Raw genomic sequence first — 22,454 nt, 5'->3', positions numbered from 1 at the left:
AGAGGCAGCGATACAGGGAACCAGAGGCCAGAGGGAGATTGATTCATTCAACCGACTACACATTTACTGTGTGCCAGGTGCCGTGGTAGGCAATGGGGACACACCTGTGGACATAAAGACAGAGATCCCCACCATCGTGGAGAGAATATTCCAGTGGGGGATACGGACAGTAGACAAGAGAAATAGGAGAAAGAAACCGTATGTGAGATGCGAATAAATAGAAAAAACAAAAGCAAGAAAAGACAACAGGAAATACGTGTAGGAAGGGGTATGACGTTTCATACTGGGTGATCAGTGAAGGCAACTCTGAGAAGGTGACGGGGTTGAGGATGGGAGCATTCCCACTCAACGTGAACAAGATGAGCAAGTGCAAAGGCCCGGAGGTAGGAAAGTGCCTGGTGGGCCTGGAAAGTGGCAAAGTGGGTGGAGTGGAGAGAAGGTGGGTCAGCCTGGGGTGGTTGTGGGCGTCAGCCTCGAGTGCTGTGATGCGAAATTTGGGCTTATTGTTGGAGGGAAATGGAAGGCTTGGGAGGGCTCTGAGCAGGAGGTGATGTGACTTTGTTAAAATGAGGAAAGTCAGAGGGAGACAGAGACAGGGACAGAAAATCAGAAACAGATTCAAACTGAGGCAGACAAAGAGCGAGCTGGGCAGAGACCAAGAAGTGGGAAAACAGACACATTGAGAAACAGAGATTCAGAGGGGACAATATAGACACAGACAGAGAGGGCACAGAGCAGGTCTGACAGCTGGTGATGTGAGTCACTTCCTCTCTGTGGCCCTCAGATTCCCCGCCTAGGACTTCCTAATGAAGTCCTTCCTTTCCTGAGCTTTGTGGAGACAAGGAGATGGTCAGAGACAGAGGTGCACATCCGAAATCCAGAAGTGACCATCACCTTGTCTTCCTCGACCTGAGTCACTTGTACTGGTCCCTTGTGCTCTGCTTGAGAGGCGGAAGTGCAAGGACCAATTCCACCTCATTCCCCTAAACTCTGCTAGGCATCGTCTGTATCCCCAGGCAAGCAGGCTAAACCCCAGCCATCACAGAGTTGCTCACACCCTCCTTCTCCCCCTCCCCGTCATCCATCTCACCAGTTATATATACCCAACGTTCTCCAGTCCCCTCTTAGTTCAGCCCGCTTCCCAGTTACGCTTCAGGCTAAGCACCGCCCAGCTACCCAGACCCAACGCCGCTAACCTGATAAGCCGCACCCCTCCCAGGACCTGTCCCACTCACCTGCGCTCATCTCGCCCCGCCAGCAGGAGAGCGCGCCGAAGCGCACGGTGTGGAAGAACACCGACTTCGCCGGCTGCCCGGGGCTCACGCCGATGCACACGGCGGGCAGCTCGGAGCCTGGCCCGGTCAGCAGTGAGAACACGGGCAGAGGCGTGTGTAGCGGGAAGAGCACCTGCTGCGGGCCGCACGGGAAGGGGCGGACTCAGAGGAGGTTTGAGGCGGGGCCTGGGAGGGGCGGGGCCTTGGAAGAGAGTCGGCCTGGGGCTCCCGAAGGAGTTCCGGAGCCCTCAGTCTTGGGAGGTGCCATGTAGAAACTTGAGGGGCTGAGGCCTCAGAGGGCATAGAAGTTGACGGGTGTGGTCTCAGAGTGGGCGTGGCTTCCACTAGGGGGCGTGCCGCCTTGGGGACAGAAAGGCCGGGCCCCCAGGGGGCGTGGCCTCCAAGGCAGCAAAGTCTTAGAGGCTCCAAGAACCTGAATAGCGTCTCCTAAGAGACCTGGCGGGGCACAGGGCCTGAAGAAGAATTAGGCCCGGGGCGAAGGGCGGGGCTTAAAGAACCGGAGGGCCTCAGAAGGAGGAGCCTTCAGGTGAGCGGGCTCTCCGGGTGATTGGGAAGAGACCTCGGGTGGAAGCCCGACTTCAAAGAGCTCTCAGCAGAAGAGTGGAAGGCCCCCGCCACAGAACCTGACAAAGTCCCCAGTGCTTACAGGCCCCCTACCCGGAGAAGCAGGAACTTGTTCATGGGCTGCTGCCACTGAAGCAGGACCACGGATGTCTCCAATGCCCCACACAGGAACGGGCCCCCGGAGCTAGCGCCCTCCGCTGTGGAGGTGGGGAAGGATGGGTTAGGGTCAATCCTGTCTCCCCTGCCCCGCGCCCCCAAAGGCCACACATCTTTCCCCGGGCTCTGGACACCCTGCCTTAAATCGCAACCCTCTTCAGTGGCTAGAGTCCAAGTCATGCCCCTGGCCCCGCTCCCCTCTGCATATCCACGAGATTCTCTCTCCCCCACACAGCACGCCCGGCAACCTTTGGTATCCCGGAACTTAGTGGAGACCATGTTCTTCCTGCAGAACCAGGTAGGCGTGAGTGGGGGTGGGGGTGGGGGTGGGGGTGGGGGTGCGGGGTAGGAATCAGATATTAGAGGGGTCTGTGGTTCCACTGGGGTCTCGTACCTTGCTAGGAGCCGGTGGGGACTGATGTGAGCAATGGGGCTTCCTGCTCTGGCCTCTTTCCATTCCAGCAGGCCCAGGATGCTATGAGAATACAGGTGGGGGGTCTTTCCTGCAGGGTGTGTGTATTTAGGGGAAGCAGGAAGTTATAGGGCACTGCACACTCCCAGCTTTCCCCATCCCTTCCCTGGGCCCCATCCCTTTGAAATGCCCAAGCCTTTAAATCTCAAGCACCTGTATTTCTTGGCTTCTCACTTAACATATTTTAAATGCCCACGGGAGGCCAGGCAGTGTGCTTGGCTCTGGTGAACAATGGTGCCTAAAATAAGTACGTTTCTAACCCTAGTGGTGCCTGTAGTCACATGAGAATCTATGGACACTTAACCAGTCAGTTAAAGTTACACATATTACAAAACTTTAAGAAGAAACATACCTAGAGATTCTGTAAAAGTTTCTCATCCCTGATGTGATATTAATGAGCTCACAAATCCTATCTGGCTTGGTGTTCCCTCACAAATGAGAAATTATTTTACACAAAGCTTTTGTAAAACAATGACACAAAATTTTAACCTTCAGCTCGCTCACTCTAGTTTAGTAAAATATGGGATAAGGAATGTCATATGACCATCAAAGAAATGTAAAGACTAACTCATTGTAGGAATACCTCAAAACTGACTTGAGAGGTGGCAGTATTGTGAGCCCCATTTTACAGATGGGGAAACAGAGGCTTGGGAAGCCAAAGTCTCTTGCCCCAAGTCCTTAATTTAAAACGTGGCTAGGATTTGAATTGTGGGCTCTTTGGAAGGGGATCCTAAGTGTTTTTTCCAGCTGTGCCCAGCTAGCTCCCATCCCGTGACACTTGACTCCTTAAGTTGTGAACCCCCCACTCCAACACATCCCAACCAACCCACAGCCAGACCTGAGAGAGACATGAGGACATTGTTGATGGAGTACACCCGGGTAGTCCGGCTAGAAAGAGCTGCAGAGCATGGAGGAGACAGCTCCTGTAAGACCCCAGCACCTCCCAATTCCAGCCTCCCACCCTTGGCTCACCCGCGGTGCTGCCTGGCCCTCACCATCTCCAGCGTGGCCCCCTGATCATTTCGGTTCAGAATGAAAATGCCTTCCTCAGCTCCCAGGAGTAAGTGCTGGTCTTGGGGAACAGATATGAAGATGCTGGGACCTGCCTCATCATCGAGGACCTCCCAGGACCCCTCATCTGACCCCAAACACGGGTACTCTGTTCCCAGCCCTGACCCTCAATTCTCTACTTGCCTCCAACACTGACATTTCCAGTCCCTGTTTTCCCAAATCTGAACTCAAATCCTGACCTGTTCCCTGGAGCCTGTCACATTCTCCCCAGACTCTGACCTCCCACGTTCTGCTGGTTCTGCCATCTCTGACCCACAAATCCTTACCCTCTGTCTCCTCAATTCTGACCTCAACACTAAACATGCCTCCCGTAATAGCCCTCTAAATTCTATCCCCCCTTCTCACCAGTCTGGTCCCTAAATTATACTCCTATCTCAACACTGATCCTCAAATTCAGATGCCCTGATGGATAGCTTTTTCTGTCCAGTGTGGCAGAAAGTCAATTCTAATACTGTTTCCTTAACATTTACCCTTCACTGACCTTGTCTCCACATCTTTGATCCCCAAATACTTTCCCTTTCGGCTACATTCTAATCCCTAAGTCTCCTGACCCCAATATGCTGATCTTAGCCTCTCTACCACTAACCTCCAACTGAGGTAAATGGGGTCCATCTGTCCCTAGGCTTGTACCCCGAACGCTGGCCTTTCTGCCTTATCTGACACTCCTGGCCTCCAAACTCTAATTTTTCTGATTTTCACTCTCAAACTCATATTCACTCTACCCATCTTTGATCCTTAAACCCCAACTGTAACCCCTAGCTCTGCCCCCGCCACTGCTCCTCAACTCCCCCCCCCATTAAGACCCTCCCCTTGTCCCTGCATCTCCACCTCCATTAAGGACCCTCCCCATCCCCATCACATTCTCTGAGAATCTCCTGAATGCTCACCTTTGTTGGAGGGGTGTTTCGAGGCTGCCGTGCTGTGGATCCAGAGAGGGCAGCCATTGAACAACTTTAGGAGAAGGGCACATCCCTGGGTTGGCCATAGGGGCAGGGCAGCTGCCCATCCAGCAGAAGAGAGGAGGGGACAGGAAGTTGCCGTGGTTAAGACTCTGGAGTGCCAAGGTTCAAATCCTGCCTCTGCCTCCTCAAAGGTTTATGACCTTCGAAATCTACTTACCCCGCTGTGCCTCAGTTTCCCCCATTTTTAAATGGGGGACAATATCTATCTCTGTGCTATCTATCTCCATCTGTGAAGGCATATATCATGTAATGACATGAGGTCAGTGTCTGGCACAGAGGAGTTGCTCAACAAATGTCACCTGTCATCATTATTAGTCTTCGGCCCCGCAACCCCAACCAGGCATCCCCAGCCCCGATCAGCGGTGTGAGTCCTCAGCACAGCTGGCCTCACCTTTCTCTTCATCTATTCCTCCTTGGAGGGCAAAAGCGGGAGCTGGTCATGTTCCCGAGGGCTGGGTTCCACAGTGAAGATTCTGAGTTTGGGTGGGGAAAATCAGCTCCCAAAGCACCCCCCCCGACCTGCCCTACCCCCACCTATGCCCACCTCCATCCCCAGACTGCCTTGTTACCTGAGTGAGCGGTTACGTGGCGGTTTCGGGTGGGTGGGGGAGGCACAATGTGGGTGGTGCCAGGGGGAGGCACACTGGCACAGCGGACCAATACCACTGGGCTCAGCTGCCCCTCATCCGCAGTCCCCCCAGGACCCTCGTCCGATGGAGAACGGATCTTGGTTTTTGGAAACAGAGAGGGAGGGTGGGGAAATACATGAGATGATCTCTGAGAGAGGGCACCCTGCAGTCTGCCTCTGCCAGATCTGATGCTGCATCTTGGGTCTGACCCTCCCCACAATATCCGACCACCACTGCAGCCTTCCCCTCGAACCGCCCCCCGAACAACATCAACATACCCCGGCAACCAGAGGGTGAATGCTGGGTACAGCAGGACTTTCCGAGGACCAGCTACTGATGAGTGTTCATCAGGCTAAATATTTTGAGTCCCACCCCTAGGTTCAGGGATGCCCCTTCCACATCCCAGTGGGATCATCATCCTGGTCGTCCCAGACTTCAAGGGAACTAGTGTCCTAGACTCCAGCCCTGGAGAGCTTGGTATCCCACCATCTGTGGACCCTGGCCTCCTGGCCCCCAGCCCACCAGCTTTTGCCCAGAACCTTACCTTGGGGAGTAGAGGAGGAGGTATGTCTTCTGCGAGGGAGGGGCTGAAACACACAGATGGGTTAAGTGGGCGAGGAGGGTGTTGGGAGCAAGGACTCGGGTGGGTTAGGGCTGGAAGTCAGCTCAGGAGGACCAGGATGTGACTCTGTCTGGGCTGGAGCTGAGGGTTAAAGGACTAATAACCATGACGATCTTAGTAACAGAAACACTTGGGTATCAGTGTTGACAGTGCATTAGGTCTCTGCATTATCACAGCCACCTAGTAACACAGGTCCTATGAGCTCCTGGGGGTCGGGTTCTCACTTGTTGCCGGGCACGCCGCATGGGAGCCTATTACAGATGAGATGTGTGGAATGGATCTCCCCCAGGCCTGGGTCTGAGGGAGATGGGGGCCTGGGTTGACTCCTGGGGTTGAGGTTGAGTTCTGGGAATGAGGGTCTGGAAGGGGCATAATTCCCAGGGGCTGAGGATCAGTGTGAGTTTGGGTGAGAAATGAAGAAAAATGAGGGCCAGTGGTTGAGGTTTATGGCTGCAGTTGAGGTCTGGGGGTTGGAGCAACATCTAGGAGGAGCTGGGGACTAGGATGTGGCAGGGGCTCCAGGGTTGAGTTGTGGTGAGGTTAGGGGTCAAGGGTTGGTGGGGAGGAACGTGGTGGCTGGTCTCTACCAAGAGAGATGTTGGGATTTCTTCCCTGCTGGTGATTGTTTCCGCAAGCAGTATGAGGACCAGCTTAGCTGAGACACCCACAGCTGGCCCTTCTCTCCCACTTCAAATGCCTTATGCTTAGAGCAAGCCCCTTAGTCCCCAAATCCTCCTCCCAAGGCCGCTGGTGGAGAGGTGACCATGTGCTGTAGAAATAATATCTGTGCTGCATCCCTGAAGTTGTACTGGATCGTTGAATTTGTGGGGGGGTCAGTAGGCATCCAGGAATTCGGCCCTCCTCCCCTCACCACAGAAAACCAAGATGACAGCAGAGGCTAAAATCACGTTTATTGGGAGACACAGGCATGTCATGACCACTATATTGTGTCCACTGGGGAGGGGATGGGGTGCAGAGACTGATTCCTAGCATCCACTCCGAACCCCAGGGACTCATTTCTGGATATAGAGGTTGCTGGGGACAGTAGATCATCTGCTGGGCGTGTCTCCACTACCACAGGCCTGGGGAAGGAAGAGAAAAATCTGTTTACTCATTCATTTGTTCATTCATTCATTCATTCATTCATTCATTCTTACATACATTCACAAAGAGTCTACAGAGGGTGTGCCAGCACAATGCTCGGCTTCAGCAGTGCGAGACCAGGCAGGGCTCCTACTGTCGAGGAGCTCAGTCTGGAGCTGCAGCCCGACATGAATCAGTGAATGACGTGAGTGCTGTGTACTAGGATGTGGCAGGGGCTCCAGGGTTGAGTTGGGGTGAGGTTAGGGGTGAAGGGTTGGTGGGGAGGAGAGTGGGGGCTGGTGTGGGAGGGTCAGGGTTAGGGTGAAGGTAGGTGTGGGTACTGAGTGTCCAGCCAGGGGTCACGGCTGAGTGGTGGAAGGAAAGCAGGGGCTGAGGTTGGGGTCATGGATGGTGGGGCTGGGTGGGGTCTGAGGCGCTCTCTCACATGTCCACGTTACCGTAGTCATTTTCGGACTCTGACAGGTTTCCTGAGGAGGGACAGGCATGAGCCTCGGGCGGTCCCCATACCTATCCCAGCCCCCCTCCCACGCTGAGGGTCCCTGACCTAGGACTGCTGCTCTTGAAGCCTCCAGGTGGTTGTAAGCGAGCCTGTGGGATAGGAAAGAGTCAGCAGTGGCCCAGGGGGAGGGGAGGGCGGCGGGGCAGTAGGGAGGCGTCTCACCGTGTCAGCTGTGGGTCTGGACTACATGCCTCGAGGCTTCCTGAACTCCATGTGCCGCCATGGGGGTTGGGGTGGGGTGGTATGCAGGTGACACACAGTGCGCTGGGGACATGGATTCGGGAATAGGAAGAATAGAACTGGGGTGGGGGAGTGGTCTGCAGCCAGGATCTTAGGACTGGAGTTGTCCCTTCAGAGGAGGGATCCTGGTTTACAGGGGTCTCATTTTGGGGTCAAGATTTGTGATCAGGGAGATGGGGGCTCAACATGGTTATAGAGTGTTTGTTTTTAGATTCCACTTGGGTATCTGGGATCAGAACAAAGTTTCTGAGGTCTCTGGGAGTCCTGGTGGTTATAGGAAATCTTATGGGGTCCGTGTGCAGAGCGGAGTGGTAGGGGTCTCTAGAATCATTTTGTAGATGAGGTTCTCTGGGGCCTCTTGTGGGATCAGATGGTAATGGGGGGCCTCTGAGGGTATGTTTAGAAGCGAGGAGGGTCTCTGGGGTCTCTGGCAATCTGATGAGGGGGTTACAAGTGTCTCCAAAGCTTAAGGATTCTCTACTGACGACAGCAGTCCGCATCTGGGATCCCCACAGAGCTGGATCGATGGGTGGATCGGATCCGCCGAGGGATGGCGGGGGGTAGCTGGGCAGAGCGGCAGCCACATCAGGCCCACCGGCCTCCAGCAGCCCAGTCTGGAGCCCTCGGCTCTCCCGTAACCTCTGTGCCCCCAGCTCTGTGCCAAGCCCCCCATGCTCCCTGGCTTTTCTCCTTCTCAGAGAGGCAACAAGGGGACACCCCAGGCAGGGGAGCAGCCTGAGCAAAGGTGGGGACCGTCCAGTGCTTTTGTCATCCAAGCAAGGCCCACTCACCTCAGGCTCCTCATCTTCAATCTCGCCAACAGCTGCCCCCTTCCCTGGGTTCCTCAGTTTGTCAAGAAGCTCTAGGATCAGGCCTCTGTTTAGCCCGGGCTGGGACACCAGTTGATGCTGGGGGTGGGAGGAGGAGGCGGTCAGCAGACAGAGGGCTGGGCTGCAGGGAGAGGGCTGGCACAGGGGCTTGAGAAACCATCTAAGGGAATCTGGCGGTGGAGGTGCCAATAGAGGAAGAAGGCGGGGAAGTCTGGGCAGCTGCCACCTGGGGGATTCTCAGGTGTCTGAAGGGATCAGACGAATTTAGAGAAGTTGGAGAATTCCAGAGTTGTCTCGGGGGTCCCCTGGAATTCCAGAGAAACCCCAGGAATGGGTCCTGAAGCCGTTGGCAACTTGTGAGATTTTAGAACTCAGCATATCTTGGGGGAAAGGTCTGGGGTACAATTTGGAGGGTCTTGGAAGGCGGAGCCCTGGGGATTTCAGAGGGAGCAGGGACTTTGAAAGGGCCATAGGCGTTCTGTGGAATAAAATCATCAGTGTTCTAGGGAGCTGAGGGAGGCCCTGGTGGGATCTCACAGGGGGTGAGTTTGGGAAGGCTGCTCAGGGAGGGGAGGTTTACACTGAGCATCTTGGTGGTGCCAGGTCGTTTCTTGGCGCTCTTGTTGAGGGCGACTTTGACGAAGATGTGGAAGGCAGCCGACCTTGGGAAGAAAAAGGCAAGTACTGGGGGAGGGTACAGTTCAAGTGTTAGAGCGCATGCTTAGCATGCAGGAGGCCCTAGGTTCAACCCCCTCCTCTAAAAGTAAATAAATAAATAAATAAATAAATAAATAAATAAATAAATAAATAAATAAATAACCCCCCCAAAAGGCAAGTTCTGGGATGAGGGGACCAGAGACCCTCCCATCAGACCATCAGCCCTGACTCTGCCCTCTGTCCCCCGCCTTCCCATGACTGTCTCCTAACATTTGCCTTTTTCCTTTAGCCGAGGAGGCTGATAGCCACTCTTGTTCATGAGGAAGAGAACTCTAGAAAGCAAGGACAGAACATGGGATTCAGACTTCCCAGTGGAGGTCAGATCTCATGATGTGAGGGACCCCAGATGGCACTGAGGTCAGCAGAGAGCAGTGAGGGACAGGAGGAGAATGAGGGGTAGATTTTACGATGCATAGGACGCCACTTCCAGGGGATGCTGCTCATCATGTTACAGAGTTCCAGAATTCTCAGGGGAGCCTCAAGGCAGGACTTCCTGCATTGGGGGCTCCTGGTGTGGACTGGAGAAAATGCTTTCTGGGTTGAGGTTCTCGGGTTGGGCTCGAAGGGAGAGGGATCACCTGTAGGGGGGTCTTGATGTGGGGAAGCAGGCGGGGGGTGGTGTTCAGGGTCAGAGTCGAGTGGGATCTCTGGGACCAGGTGGACCTGACACACCTGCCTACCTGAGAGTGTGAACGTCAAAGAGGGTTGGCTGTAGCTCGGCTAATTCAATGGCTGTGATGCCCAGTGACCAGATATCACACAGCTCGTTGTATCCCCCCTTCAGGGCCACGGCCGCCACTTCCGCAGCCATCCTAGAAGCAGAGACCCTCAGAGAGCCAGGGGTGACATGATGAAGGGGAGGGGAGACCCCTAGGTAGGGGGTGGGGGGACTGGAGAGAGACAGGGAGCGAGCCGGAGAATGGGACACAGAGAGACTTGGATGCAGACACATAAAGAGGCAGAGAGACAGAAATAAAGACGGAGAGAGGTAAAGACAGAGAGTCAGAGATAGACTAGAAAACAGAGACAGAGAGAGGCAAAGAGACATGGAGAGCCACAGACTGAAACAGACAGAAAAGACAGCCATGGGCAAATATGGAGAGACAGAAATCAGGATCAAAATCAACAGAAACACTGAGAAAAACACGTGGAGGGGAGACATGCACAGGAAGACCTAGGGAAATGGAAAACTCAAGGGAGAGCCACAGAGTACACAGATCGCTCAACAGAGAAAGGCAGAGGCAGGGCAAAAGCCAGGATGGAGATTCCCAGAGATCCATGGTAGGGAAATCTACTGCCCACCACCACCAAGCCCGCACCACCCCTGGCTGCCAGCCAGGCACCCCTTGCCAGTAGGGTGTCCCAATGAATCAGAGGCATCGAGCCAGTGTGTCCCCGATCTGGGCCGATATACCAAAGTCAGCTGGAGGCAGAGGGAGAGACATACTGACCTAGGGTCCCTGTCCTCTCTGGCTCCCAGCCAGTCCCCCTCCCCACCCCCACCAGCCACACTCACCCAGTCTGACCTCCCCAGGGTCCTTGATGGGGATGTTGGCTCCCTGGGGAAGAGAGGGGGGATCAGAGGCTGTCAGAGACACCCCTCCCTACTGCCAGCCCAACTCTGCCTCTGCTCCCTGGTCACACACCGCCTGAGACCTCCAAATACCACTACCATCTCCCAGAGGCCCCCACCCACCAAGGCTACTTTTCTGCCCCCAGATCACCTTGATGTCCCGGTGTATCTTCTTCTGTGAGTGTAGATAGGCCAGTCCCTGGGGAGGAGGGTGGAGAGGGGGGCTGTGAGTGTTCTGGGGGTGTGAGCAGGGCCCTGCACCCACCCAAACCCACCAAGCATCGCCTCACCTGGAGCACTTCCCTGCAGACATAGCTGATCTGGAGCTCTGACAGGGGGCCTGTGACTGCAAAGGTCACCCCGGCATGGTGTCAGATGGGGACCAGGAAACCTGGCCCCAGGAGCCCCTGGCTGCCACCCACACCAGGTACCACATGGGGAGGGGGTAACATGAGGGGACAAGGAATGGTCAGCAAAAGAGAGAGGCAGCGATACAGGGAACCAGAGGCCAGAGGGAGATTGATTCATTCAACCGACTACACATTTACTGTGTGCCAGGTGCCGTGGTAGGCAATGGGGACACACCTGTGGACATAAAGACAGAGATCCCCACCATCGTGGAGAGAATATTCCAGTGGGGGATACGGACAGTAGACAAGAGAAATAGGAGAAAGAAACCGTATGTGAGATGCGAATAAATAGAAAAAACAAAAGCAAGAAAAGACAACAGGAAATACGTGTAGGAAGGGGTATGACGTTTCATACTGGGTGATCAGTGAAGGCAACTCTGAGAAGGTGACGGGGTTGAGGATGGGAGCATTCCCACTCAACGTGAACAAGATGAGCAAGTGCAAAGGCCCGGAGGTAGGAAAGTGCCTGGTGGGCCTGGAAAGTGGCAAAGTGGGTGGAGTGGAGAGAAGGTGGGTCAGCCTGGGGTGGTTGTGGGCGTCAGCCTCGAGTGCTGTGATGCGAAATTTGGGCTTATTGTTGGAGGGAAATGGAAGGCTTGGGAGGGCTCTGAGCAGGAGGTGATGTGACTTTGTTAAAATGAGGAAAGTCAGAGGGAGACAGAGACAGGGACAGAAAATCAGAAACAGATTCAAACTGAGGCAGACAAAGAGCGAGCTGGGCAGAGACCAAGAAGTGGGAAAACAGACACATTGAGAAACAGAGATTCAGAGGGGACAATATAGACACAGACAGAGAGGGCACAGAGCAGGTCTGACAGCTGGTGATGTGAGTCACTTCCTCTCTGTGGCCCTCAGATTCCCCGCCTAGGACTTCCTAATGAAGTCCTTCCTTTCCTGAGCTTTGTGGAGACAAGGAGATGGTCAGAGACAGAGGTGCACATCCGAAATCCAGAAGTGACCATCACCTTGTCTTCCTCGACCTGAGTCACTTGTACTGGTCCCTTGTGCTCTGCTTGAGAGGCGGAAGTGCAAGGACCAATTCCACCTCATTCCCCTAAACTCTGCTAGGCATCGTCTGTATCCCCAGGCAAGCAGGCTAAACCCCAGCCATCACAGAGTTGCTCACACCCTCCTTCTCCCCCTCCCCGTCATCCATCTCACCAGTTATATATACCCAACGTTCTCCAGTCCCCTCTTAGTTCAGCCCGCTTCCCAGTTACGCTTCAGGCTAAGCACCGCCCAGCTACCCAGACCCAACGCCGCTAACCTGATAAGCCGCACCCCTCCCAGGACCTGTCCCACTCACCTGCGCTCATCTCGCCCCGCCAGCAGGAGAGCGCGCCGAAGCGCACGGTGTGGAAGAACACCGACTTCGCCGGCTGCCCGGGGCTCACGCCGATGCACACGGCGGGCAGCTCGGAGCCTGGCCCGGTCAGCAGTGAGAACACGGGCAGAGGCGTGTGTAGCGGGAAGAGCACCTGCTGCGGGCCGCACGGGAAGGGGCGGACTCAGAGGAGGTTTGAGGCGGGGCCTGGGAGGGGCGGGGCCTTGGAAGAGAGTCGGCCTGGGGCTCCCGAAGGAGTTCCGGAGCCCTCAGTCTTGGGAGGTGCCATGTAGAAACTTGAGGGGCTGAGGCCTCAGAGGGCATAGAAGTTGACGGGTGTGGTCTCAGAGTGGGCGTGGCTTCCACTAGGGGGCGTGCCGCCTTGGGGACAGAAAGGCCGGGCCCCCAGGGGGCGTGGCCTCCAAGGCAGCAAAGTCTTAGAGGCTCCAAGAACCTGAATAGCGTCTCCTAAGAGACCTGGCGGGGCACAGGGCCTGAAGAAGAATTAGGCCCGGGGCGAAGGGCGGGGCTTAAAGAACCGGAGGGCCTCAGAAGGAGGAGCCTTCAGGTGAGCGGGCTCTCCGGGTGATTGGGAAGAGACCTCGGGTGGAAGCCCGACTTCAAAGAGCTCTCAGCAGAAGAGTGGAAGGCCCCCGCCACAGAACCTGACAAAGTCCCCAGTGCTTACAGGCCCCCTACCCGGAGAAGCAGGAACTTGTTCATGGGCTGCTGCCACTGAAGCAGGACCACGGATGTCTCCAATGCCCCACACAGGAACGGGCCCCCGGAGCTAGCGCCCTCCGCTGTGGAGGTGGGGAAGGATGGGTTAGGGTCAATCCTGTCTCCCCTGCCCCGCGCCCCCAAAGGCCACACATCTTTCCCCGGGCTCTGGACACCCTGCCTTAAATCGCAACCCTCTTCAGTGGCTAGAGTCCAAGTCATGCCCCTGGCCCCGCTCCCCTCTGCATATCCACGAGATTCTCTCTCCCCCACACAGCACGCCCGGCAACCTTTGGTATCCCGGAACTTAGTGGAGACCATGTTCTTCCTGCAGAACCAGGTAGGCGTGAGTGGGGGTGGGGGTGGGGGTGGGGGTGGGGGTGCGGGGTAGGAATCAGATATTAGAGGGGTCTGTGGTTCCACTGGGGTCTCGTACCTTGCTAGGAGCCGGTGGGGACTGATGTGAGCAATGGGGCTTCCTGCTCTGGCCTCTTTCCATTCCAGCAGGCCCAGGATGCTATGAGAATACAGGTGGGGGGTCTTTCCTGCAGGGTGTGTGTATTTAGGGGAAGCAGGAAGTTATAGGGCACTGCACACTCCCAGCTTTCCCCATCCCTTCCCTGGGCCCCATCCCTTTGAAATGCCCAAGCCTTTAAATCTCAAGCACCTGTATTTCTTGGCTTCTCACTTAACATATTTTAAATGCCCACGGGAGGCCAGGCAGTGTGCTTGGCTCTGGTGAACAATGGTGCCTAAAATAAGTACGTTTCTAACCCTAGTGGTGCCTGTAGTCACATGAGAATCTATGGACACTTAACCAGTCAGTTAAAGTTACACATATTACAAAACTTTAAGAAGAAACATACCTAGAGATTCTGTAAAAGTTTCTCATCCCTGATGTGATATTAATGAGCTCACAAATCCTATCTGGCTTGGTGTTCCCTCACAAATGAGAAATTATTTTACACAAAGCTTTTGTAAAACAATGACACAAAATTTTAACCTTCAGCTCGCTCACTCTAGTTTAGTAAAATATGGGATAAGGAATGTCATATGACCATCAAAGAAATGTAAAGACTAACTCATTGTAGGAATACCTCAAAACTGACTTGAGAGGTGGCAGTATTGTGAGCCCCATTTTACAGATGGGGAAACAGAGGCTTGGGAAGCCAAAGTCTCTTGCCCCAAGTCCTTAATTTAAAACGTGGCTAGGATTTGAATTGTGGGCTCTTTGGAAGGGGATCCTAAGTGTTTTTTCCAGCTGTGCCCAGCTAGCTCCCATCCCGTGACACTTGACTCCTTAAGTTGTGAACCCCCCACTCCAACACATCCCAACCAACCCACAGCCAGACCTGAGAGAGACATGAGGACATTGTTGATGGAGTACACCCGGGTAGTCCGGCTAGAAAGAGCTGCAGAGCATGGAGGAGACAGCTCCTGTAAGACCCCAGCACCTCCCAATTCCAGCCTCCCACCCTTGGCTCACCCGCGGTGCTGCCTGGCCCTCACCATCTCCAGCGTGGCCCCCTGATCATTTCGGTTCAGAATGAAAATGCCTTCCTCAGCTCCCAGGAGTAAGTGCTGGTCTTGGGGAACAGATATGAAGATGCTGGGACCTGCCTCATCATCGAGGACCTCCCAGGACACCTCATCTGACCCCAAACACGGGTACTCTGTTCCCAGCCCTGACCCTCAATTCTCTACTTGCCTCCAACACTGACATTTCCAGTCCCTGTTTTCCCAAATCTGAACTCAAATCCTGACCTGTTCCCTGGAGCCTGTCACATTCTCCCCAGACTCTGACCTCCCACGTTCTGCTGGTTCTGCCATCTCTGACCCACAAATCCTTACCCTCTGTCTCCTCAATTCTGACCTCAACACTAAACATGCCTCCCGTAATAGCCCTCTAAATTCTATCCCCCCTTCTCACCAGTCTGGTCCCTAAATTATACTCCTATCTCAACACTGATCCTCAAATTCAGATGCCCTGATGGATAGCTTTTTCTGTCCAGTGTGGCAGAAAGTCAATTCTAATACTGTTTCCTTAACATTTACCCTTCACTGACCTTGTCTCCACATCTTTGATCCCCAAATACTTTCCCTTTCGGCTACATTCTAATCCCTAAGTCTCCTGACCCCAATATGCTGATCTTAGCCTCTCTACCACTAACCTCCAACTGAGGTAAATGGGGTCCATCTGTCCCTAGGCTTGTACCCCGAACGCTGGCCTTTCTGCCTTATCTGACACTCCTGGCCTCCAAACTCTAATTTTTCTGATTTTCACTCTCAAACTCATATTCACTCTACCCATCTTTGATCCTTAAACCCCAACTGTAACCCCTAGCTCTGCCCCCGCCACTGCTCCTCAACTCCCCCCCCCATTAAGACCCTCCCCTTGTCCCTGCATCTCCACCTCCATTAAGGACCCTCCCCATCCCCATCACATTCTCTGAGAATCTCCTGAATGCTCACCTTTGTTGGAGGGGTGTTTCGAGGCTGCCGTGCTGTGGATCCAGAGAGGGCAGCCATTGAACAACTTTAGGAGAAGGGCACATCCCTGGGTTGGCCATAGGGGCAGGGCAGCTGCCCATCCAGCAGAAGAGAGGAGGGGACAGGAAGTTGCCGTGGTTAAGACTCTGGAGTGCCAAGGTTCAAATCCTGCCTCTGCCTCCTCAAAGGTTTATGACCTTCGAAATCTACTTACCCCGCTGTGCCTCAGTTTCCCCCATTTTTAAATGGGGGACAATATCTATCTCTGTGCTATCTATCTCCATCTGTGAAGGCATATATCATGTAATGACATGAGGTCAGTGTCTGGCACAGAGGAGTTGCTCAACAAATGTCACCTGTCATCATTATTAGTCTTCGGCCCCGCAACCCCAACCAGGCATCCCCAGCCCCGATCAGCGGTGTGAGTCCTCAGCACAGCTGGCCTCACCTTTCTCTTCATCTATTCCTCCTTGGAGGGCAAAAGCGGGAGCTGGTCATGTTCCCGAGGGCTGGGTTCCACAGTGAAGATTCTGAGTTTGGGTGGGGAAAATCAGCTCCCAAAGCACCCCCCCCGACCTGCCCTACCCCCACCTATGCCCACCTCCATCCCCAGACTGCCTTGTTACCTGAGTGAGCGGTTACGTGGCGGTTTCGGGTGGGTGGGGGAGGCACAATGTGGGTGGTGCCAGGGGGAGGCACACTGGCACAGCGGACCAATACCACTGGGCTCAGCTGCCCCTCATCCGCAGTCCCCCCAGGACCCTCGTCCGATGGAGAACGGATCTTGGTTTTTGGAAACAGAGAGGGAGGGTGGGGAAATACATGAGATGATCTCTGAGAGAGGGCACCCTGCAGTCTGCCTCTGCCAGATCTGATGCTGCATCTTGGGTCTGACCCTCCCCACAATATCCGACCACCACTGCAGCCTTCCCCTCGAACCGCCCCCCGAACAACATCAACATACCCCGGCAACCAGAGGGTGAATGCTGGGTACAGCAGGACTTTCCGAGGACCAGCTACTGATGAGTGTTCATCAGGCTAAATATTTTGAGTCCCACCCCTAGGTTCAGGGATGCCCCTTCCACATCCCAGTGGGATCATCATCCTGGTCGTCCCAGACTTCAAGGGAACTAGTGTCCTAGACTCCAGCCCTGGAGAGCTTGGTATCCCACCATCTGTGGACCCTGGCCTCCTGGCCCCCAGCCCACCAGCTTTTGCCCAGAACCTTACCTTGGGGAGTAGAGGAGGAGGTATGTCTTCTGCGAGGGAGGGGCTGAAACACACAGATGGGTTAAGTGGGCGAGGAGGGTGTTGGGAGCAAGGACTCGGGTGGGTTAGGGCTGGAAGTCAGCTCAGGAGGACCAGGATGTGACTCTGTCTGGGCTGGAGCTGAGGGTTAAAGGACTAATAACCATGACGATCTTAGTAACAGAAACACTTGGGTATCAGTGTTGACAGTGCATTAGGTCTCTGCATTATCACAGCCACCTAGTAACACAGGTCCTATGAGCTCCTGGGGGTCGGGTTCTCACTTGTTGCCGGGCACGCCGCATGGGAGCCTATTACAGATGAGATGTGTGGAATGGATCTCCCCCAGGCCTGGGTCTGAGGGAGATGGGGGCCTGGGTTGACTCCTGGGGTTGAGGTTGAGTTCTGGGAATGAGGGTCTGGAAGGGGCATAATTCCCAGGGGCTGAGGATCAGTGTGAGTTTGGGTGAGAAATGAAGAAAAATGAGGGCCAGTGGTTGAGGTTTATGGCTGCAGTTGAGGTCTGGGGGTTGGAGCAACATCTAGGAGGAGCTGGGGACTAGGATGTGGCAGGGGCTCCAGGGTTGAGTTGTGGTGAGGTTAGGGGTCAAGGGTTGGTGGGGAGGAACGTGGTGGCTGGTCTCTACCAAGAGAGATGTTGGGATTTCTTCCCTGCTGGTGATTGTTTCCGCAAGCAGTATGAGGACCAGCTTAGCTGAGACACCCACAGCTGGCCCTTCTCTCCCACTTCAAATGCCTTATGCTTAGAGCAAGCCCCTTAGTCCCCAAATCCTCCTCCCAAGGCCGCTGGTGGAGAGGTGACCATGTGCTGTAGAAATAATATCTGTGCTGCATCCCTGAAGTTGTACTGGATCGTTGAATTTGTGGGGGGGTCAGTAGGCATCCAGGAATTCGGCCCTCCTCCCCTCACCACAGAAAACCAAGATGACAGCAGAGGCTAAAATCACGTTTATTGGGAGACACAGGCATGTCATGACCACTATATTGTGTCCACTGGGGAGGGGATGGGGTGCAGAGACTGATTCCTAGCATCCACTCCGAACCCCAGGGACTCATTTCTGGATATAGAGGTTGCTGGGGACAGTAGATCATCTGCTGGGCGTGTCTCCACTACCACAGGCCTGGGGAAGGAAGAGAAAAATCTGTTTACTCATTCATTTGTTCATTCATTCATTCATTCATTCATTCATTCTTACATACATTCACAAAGAGTCTACAGAGGGTGTGCCAGCACAATGCTCGGCTTCAGCAGTGCGAGACCAGGCAGGGCTCCTACTGTCGAGGAGCTCAGTCTGGAGCTGCAGCCCGACATGAATCAGTGAATGACGTGAGTGCTGTGTACTAGGATGTGGCAGGGGCTCCAGGGTTGAGTTGGGGTGAGGTTAGGGGTGAAGGGTTGGTGGGGAGGAGAGTGGGGGCTGGTGTGGGAGGGTCAGGGTTAGGGTGAAGGTAGGTGTGGGTACTGAGTGTCCAGCCAGGGGTCACGGCTGAGTGGTGGAAGGAAAGCAGGGGCTGAGGTTGGGGTCATGGATGGTGGGGCTGGGTGGGGTCTGAGGCGCTCTCTCACATGTCCACGTTACCGTAGTCATTTTCGGACTCTGACAGGTTTCCTGAGGAGGGACAGGCATGAGCCTCGGGCGGTCCCCATACCTATCCCAGCCCCCCTCCCACGCTGAGGGTCCCTGACCTAGGACTGCTGCTCTTGAAGCCTCCAGGTGGTTGTAAGCGAGCCTGTGGGATAGGAAAGAGTCAGCAGTGGCCCAGGGGGAGGGGAGGGCGGCGGGGCAGTAGGGAGGCGTCTCACCGTGTCAGCTGTGGGTCTGGACTACATGCCTCGAGGCTTCCTGAACTCCATGTGCCGCCATGGGGGTTGGGGTGGGGTGGTATGCAGGTGACACACAGTGCGCTGGGGACATGGATTCGGGAATAGGAAGAATAGAACTGGGGTGGGGGAGTGGTCTGCAGCCAGGATCTTAGGACTGGAGTTGTCCCTTCAGAGGAGGGATCCTGGTTTACAGGGGTCTCATTTTGGGGTCAAGATTTGTGATCAGGGAGATGGGGGCTCAACATGGTTATAGAGTGTTTGTTTTTAGATTCCACTTGGGTATCTGGGATCAGAACAAAGTTTCTGAGGTCTCTGGGAGTCCTGGTGGTTATAGGAAATCTTATGGGGTCCGTGTGCAGAGCGGAGTGGTAGGGGTCTCTAGAATCATTTTGTAGATGAGGTTCTCTGGGGCCTCTTGTGGGATCAGATGGTAATGGGGGGCCTCTGAGGGTATGTTTAGAAGCGAGGAGGGTCTCTGGGGTCTCTGGCAATCTGATGAGGGGGTTACAAGTGTCTCCAAAGCTTAAGGATTCTCTACTGACGACAGCAGTCCGCATCTGGGATCCCCACAGAGCTGGATCGATGGGTGGATCGGATCCGCCGAGGGATGGCGGGGGGTAGCTGGGCAGAGCGGCAGCCGCATCAGGCCCACCGGCCTCCAGCAGCCCAGTCTGGAGCCCTCGGCTCTCCCGTAACCTCTGTGCCCCCAGCTCTGTGCCAAGCCCCCCATGCTCCCTGGCTTTTCTCCTTCTCAGAGAGGCAACAAGGGGACACCCCAGGCAGGGGAGCAGCCTGAGCAAAGGTGGGGACCGTCCAGTGCTTTTGTCATCCAAGCAAGGCCCACTCACCTCAGGCTCCTCATCTTCAATCTCGCCAACAGCTGCCCCCTTCCCTGGGTTCCTCAGTTTGTCAAGAAGCTCTAGGATCAGGCCTCTGTTTAGCCCGGGCTGGGACACCAGTTGATGCTGGGGGTGGGAGGAGGAGGCGGTCAGCAGACAGAGGGCTGGGCTGCAGGGAGAGGGCTGGCACAGTGGCTTGAGAAACCATCTAAGGGAATCTGGCGGTGGAGGTGCCAATAGAGGAAGAAGGCGGGGAAGTCTGGGCAGCTGCCACCTGGGGGATTCTCAGGTGTCTGAAGGGATCAGACGAATTTAGAGAAGTTGGAGAATTCCAGAGTTGTCTCGGGGGTCCCCTGGAATTCCAGAGAAACCCCAGGAATGGGTCCTGAAGCCGTTGGCAACTTGTGAGATTTTAGAACTCAGCATATCTTGGGGGAAAGGTCTGGGGTACAATTTGGAGGGTCTTGGAAGGCGGAGCCCTGGGGATTTCAGAGGGAGCAGGGACTTTGAAAGGGCCATAGGCGTTCTGTGGAATAAAATCATCAGTGTTCTAGGGAGCTGAGGGAGGCCCTGGTGGGATCTCACAGGGGGTGAGTTTGGGAAGGCTGCTCAGGGAGGGGAGGTTTACACTGAGCATCTTGGTGGTGCCAGGTCGTTTCTTGGCGCTCTTGTTGAGGGCGACTTTGACGAAGATGTGGAAGGCAGCCGACCTTGGGAAGAAAAAGGCAAGTACTGGGGGAGGGTACAGTTCAAGTGTTAGAGCGCATGCTTAGCATGCAGGAGGCCCTAGGTTCAACCCCCTCCTCTAAAAGTAAATAAATAAATAAATAAATAAATAAATAAATAAATAAATAAATAAATAACCCCCCCAAAAGGCAAGTTCTGGGATGAGGGGACCAGAGACCCTCCCATCAGACCATCAGCCCTGACTCTGCCCTCTCTCCCCCGCCTTCCCATGACTCTCTCCTACCATTTGCCTTTTTCCTTTAGCCGAGGAGGCTGATAGCCACTCTTGGTCATGAGGAAGAGAACTCTAGAAAGCAAGGACAGAACATGGGATTCAGACTTCCCAGTGGAGGTCAGATCTCATGATGTGAGGGACCCCCGATGGCACTGAGGTCAGCAGAGAGCAGTGAGGGACAGGAGGAGAATGAGGGGTAGATTTTACGATGCATAGGACGCCACTTCCAGGGGATGCTGCTCATCATGTTACAGAGTTCCAGAATTCTCAGGGGAGCCTCAAGGCAGGACTTCCTGCATTGGGGGCTCCTGGTGTGGACTGGAGAAAATGCTTTCTGGGTTGAGGTTCTCGGGTTGGGCTCGAAGGGAGAGGGATCACCTGTAGGGGGGTCTTGATGTGGGGAAGCAGGCGGGGGGTGGTGTTCAGGGTCAGAGTCGAGTGGGATCTCTGGGACCAGGTGGACCTGACACACCTGCCTACCTGAGAGTGTGAACGTCAAAGAGGGTTGGCTGTAGCTCGGCTAATTCAATGGCTGTGATGCCCAGTGACCAGATATCACACAGCTCGTTGTATCCCCCCTTCAGGGCCACGGCCGCCACTTCCGCAGCCATCCTAGAAGCAGAGACCCTCAGAGAGCCAGGGGTGACATGATGAAGGGGAGGGGAGACCCCTAGGTAGGGGGTGGGGGGACTGGAGAGAGACAGGGAGCGAGCCGGAGAATGGGACACAGAGAGACTTGGATGCAGACACATAAAGAGGCAGAGAGACAGAAATAAAGACGGAGAGAGGTAAAGACAGAGAGTCAGAGATAGACTAGAAAACAGAGACAGAGAGAGGCAAAGAGACATGGAGAGCCACAGACTGAAACAGACAGAAAAGACAGCCATGGGCAAATATGGAGAGACAGAAATCAGGATCAAAATCAACAGAAACACTGAGAAAAACACGTGGAGGGGAGACATGCACAGGAAGACCTAGGGAAATGGAAAACTCAAGGGAGAGCCACAGAGTACACAGATCGCTCAACAGAGAAAGGCAGAGGCAGGGCAAAAGCCAGGATGGAGATTCCCAGAGATCCATGGTAGGGAAATCTACTGCCCACCACCACCAAGCCCGCACCACCCCTGGCTGCCAGCCAGGCACCCCTTGCCAGTAGGGTGTCCCAATGAATCAGAGGCATCGAGCCAGTGTGTCCCCGATCTGGGCCGATATACCAAAGTCAGCTGGAGGCAGAGGGAGAGACATACTGACCTAGGGTCCCTGTCCTCTCTGGCTCCCAGCCAGTCCCCCTCCCCACCCCCACCAGCCACACTCACCCAGTCTGACCTCCCCAGGGTCCTTGATGGGGATGTTGGCTCCCTGGGGAAGAGAGGGGGGATCAGAGGCTGTCAGAGACACCCCTCCCTACTGCCAGCCCAACTCTGCCTCTGCTCCCTGGTCACACACCGCCTGAGACCTCCAAATACCACTACCATCTCCCAGAGGCCCCCACCCACCAAGGCTACTTTTCTGCCCCCAGATCACCTTGATGTCCCGGTGTATCTTCTTCTGTGAGTGTAGATAGGCCAGTCCCTGGGGAGGAGGGTGGAGAGGGGGGCTGTGAGTGTTCTGGGGGTGTGAGCAGGGCCCTGCACCCACCCAAACCCACCAAGCATCGCCTCACCTGGAGCACTTCCCTGCAGACATAGCTGATCTGGAGCTCTGACAGGGGGCCTGTGACTGCAAAGGTCACCCCGGCATGGTGTCAGATGGGGACCAGGAAACCTGGCCCCAGGAGCCCCTGGCTGCCACCCACACCAGGTACCACATGGGGAGGGGGTAACATGAGGGGACAAGGAATGGTCAGCAAAAGAGAGAGGCAGCGATACAGGGAACCAGAGGC

At 54.9% G+C, this 22,454-nt stretch overlaps 2 protein-coding genes across 2 annotated transcripts; both read right to left on the bottom strand.

Moving 5' to 3' along the window:
* Positions 1 to 55: 55 nt before the first annotated feature.
* Positions 56 to 11,186, bottom strand: LOC135320865 (mitogen-activated protein kinase kinase kinase kinase 1-like). Its single transcript, XM_064483993.1, is given in 26 exon segments — positions 56 to 104; positions 869 to 938; positions 1,236 to 1,410; positions 1,953 to 2,056; positions 2,228 to 2,301; positions 2,410 to 2,518; positions 3,326 to 3,407; positions 3,483 to 3,559; positions 4,446 to 4,530; positions 4,912 to 4,973; positions 4,976 to 4,993; positions 5,090 to 5,246; positions 5,682 to 5,736; positions 7,300 to 7,328; positions 7,404 to 7,463; positions 7,537 to 7,595; positions 8,100 to 8,178; positions 8,406 to 8,522; positions 9,025 to 9,107; positions 9,372 to 9,433; positions 9,842 to 9,973; positions 10,512 to 10,584; positions 10,678 to 10,720; positions 10,886 to 10,933; positions 11,025 to 11,080; positions 11,126 to 11,186. Coding segments are annotated over 26 exon segments (2,019 nt in total).
* An 84-nt stretch (positions 11,187 to 11,270) lies between these two features.
* On the bottom strand, positions 11,271 to 22,397 carry LOC135320864 (mitogen-activated protein kinase kinase kinase kinase 1-like). The gene is given in 26 exon segments (XM_064483992.1): positions 11,271 to 11,319; positions 12,084 to 12,153; positions 12,451 to 12,625; positions 13,168 to 13,271; positions 13,443 to 13,516; positions 13,625 to 13,733; positions 14,541 to 14,590; positions 14,687 to 14,774; positions 15,661 to 15,745; positions 16,127 to 16,188; positions 16,191 to 16,208; positions 16,305 to 16,461; positions 16,897 to 16,951; positions 18,515 to 18,557; positions 18,621 to 18,678; positions 18,752 to 18,810; positions 19,315 to 19,393; positions 19,621 to 19,737; positions 20,240 to 20,321; positions 20,582 to 20,644; positions 21,053 to 21,184; positions 21,723 to 21,795; positions 21,889 to 21,931; positions 22,097 to 22,144; positions 22,236 to 22,291; positions 22,337 to 22,397. Coding segments are annotated over 26 exon segments (2,010 nt in total).
* Positions 22,398 to 22,454: the final 57 nt, after the last annotated feature.

Source organism: Camelus dromedarius, unplaced genomic scaffold (assembly GCF_036321535.1).
Source record: "Camelus dromedarius isolate mCamDro1 unplaced genomic scaffold, mCamDro1.pat HAP1_SCAFFOLD_167, whole genome shotgun sequence".
NCBI lineage: Eukaryota > Metazoa > Chordata > Mammalia > Artiodactyla > Camelidae > Camelus > Camelus dromedarius.
This window is presented reverse-complemented; position numbering and strand designations above follow the sequence as displayed.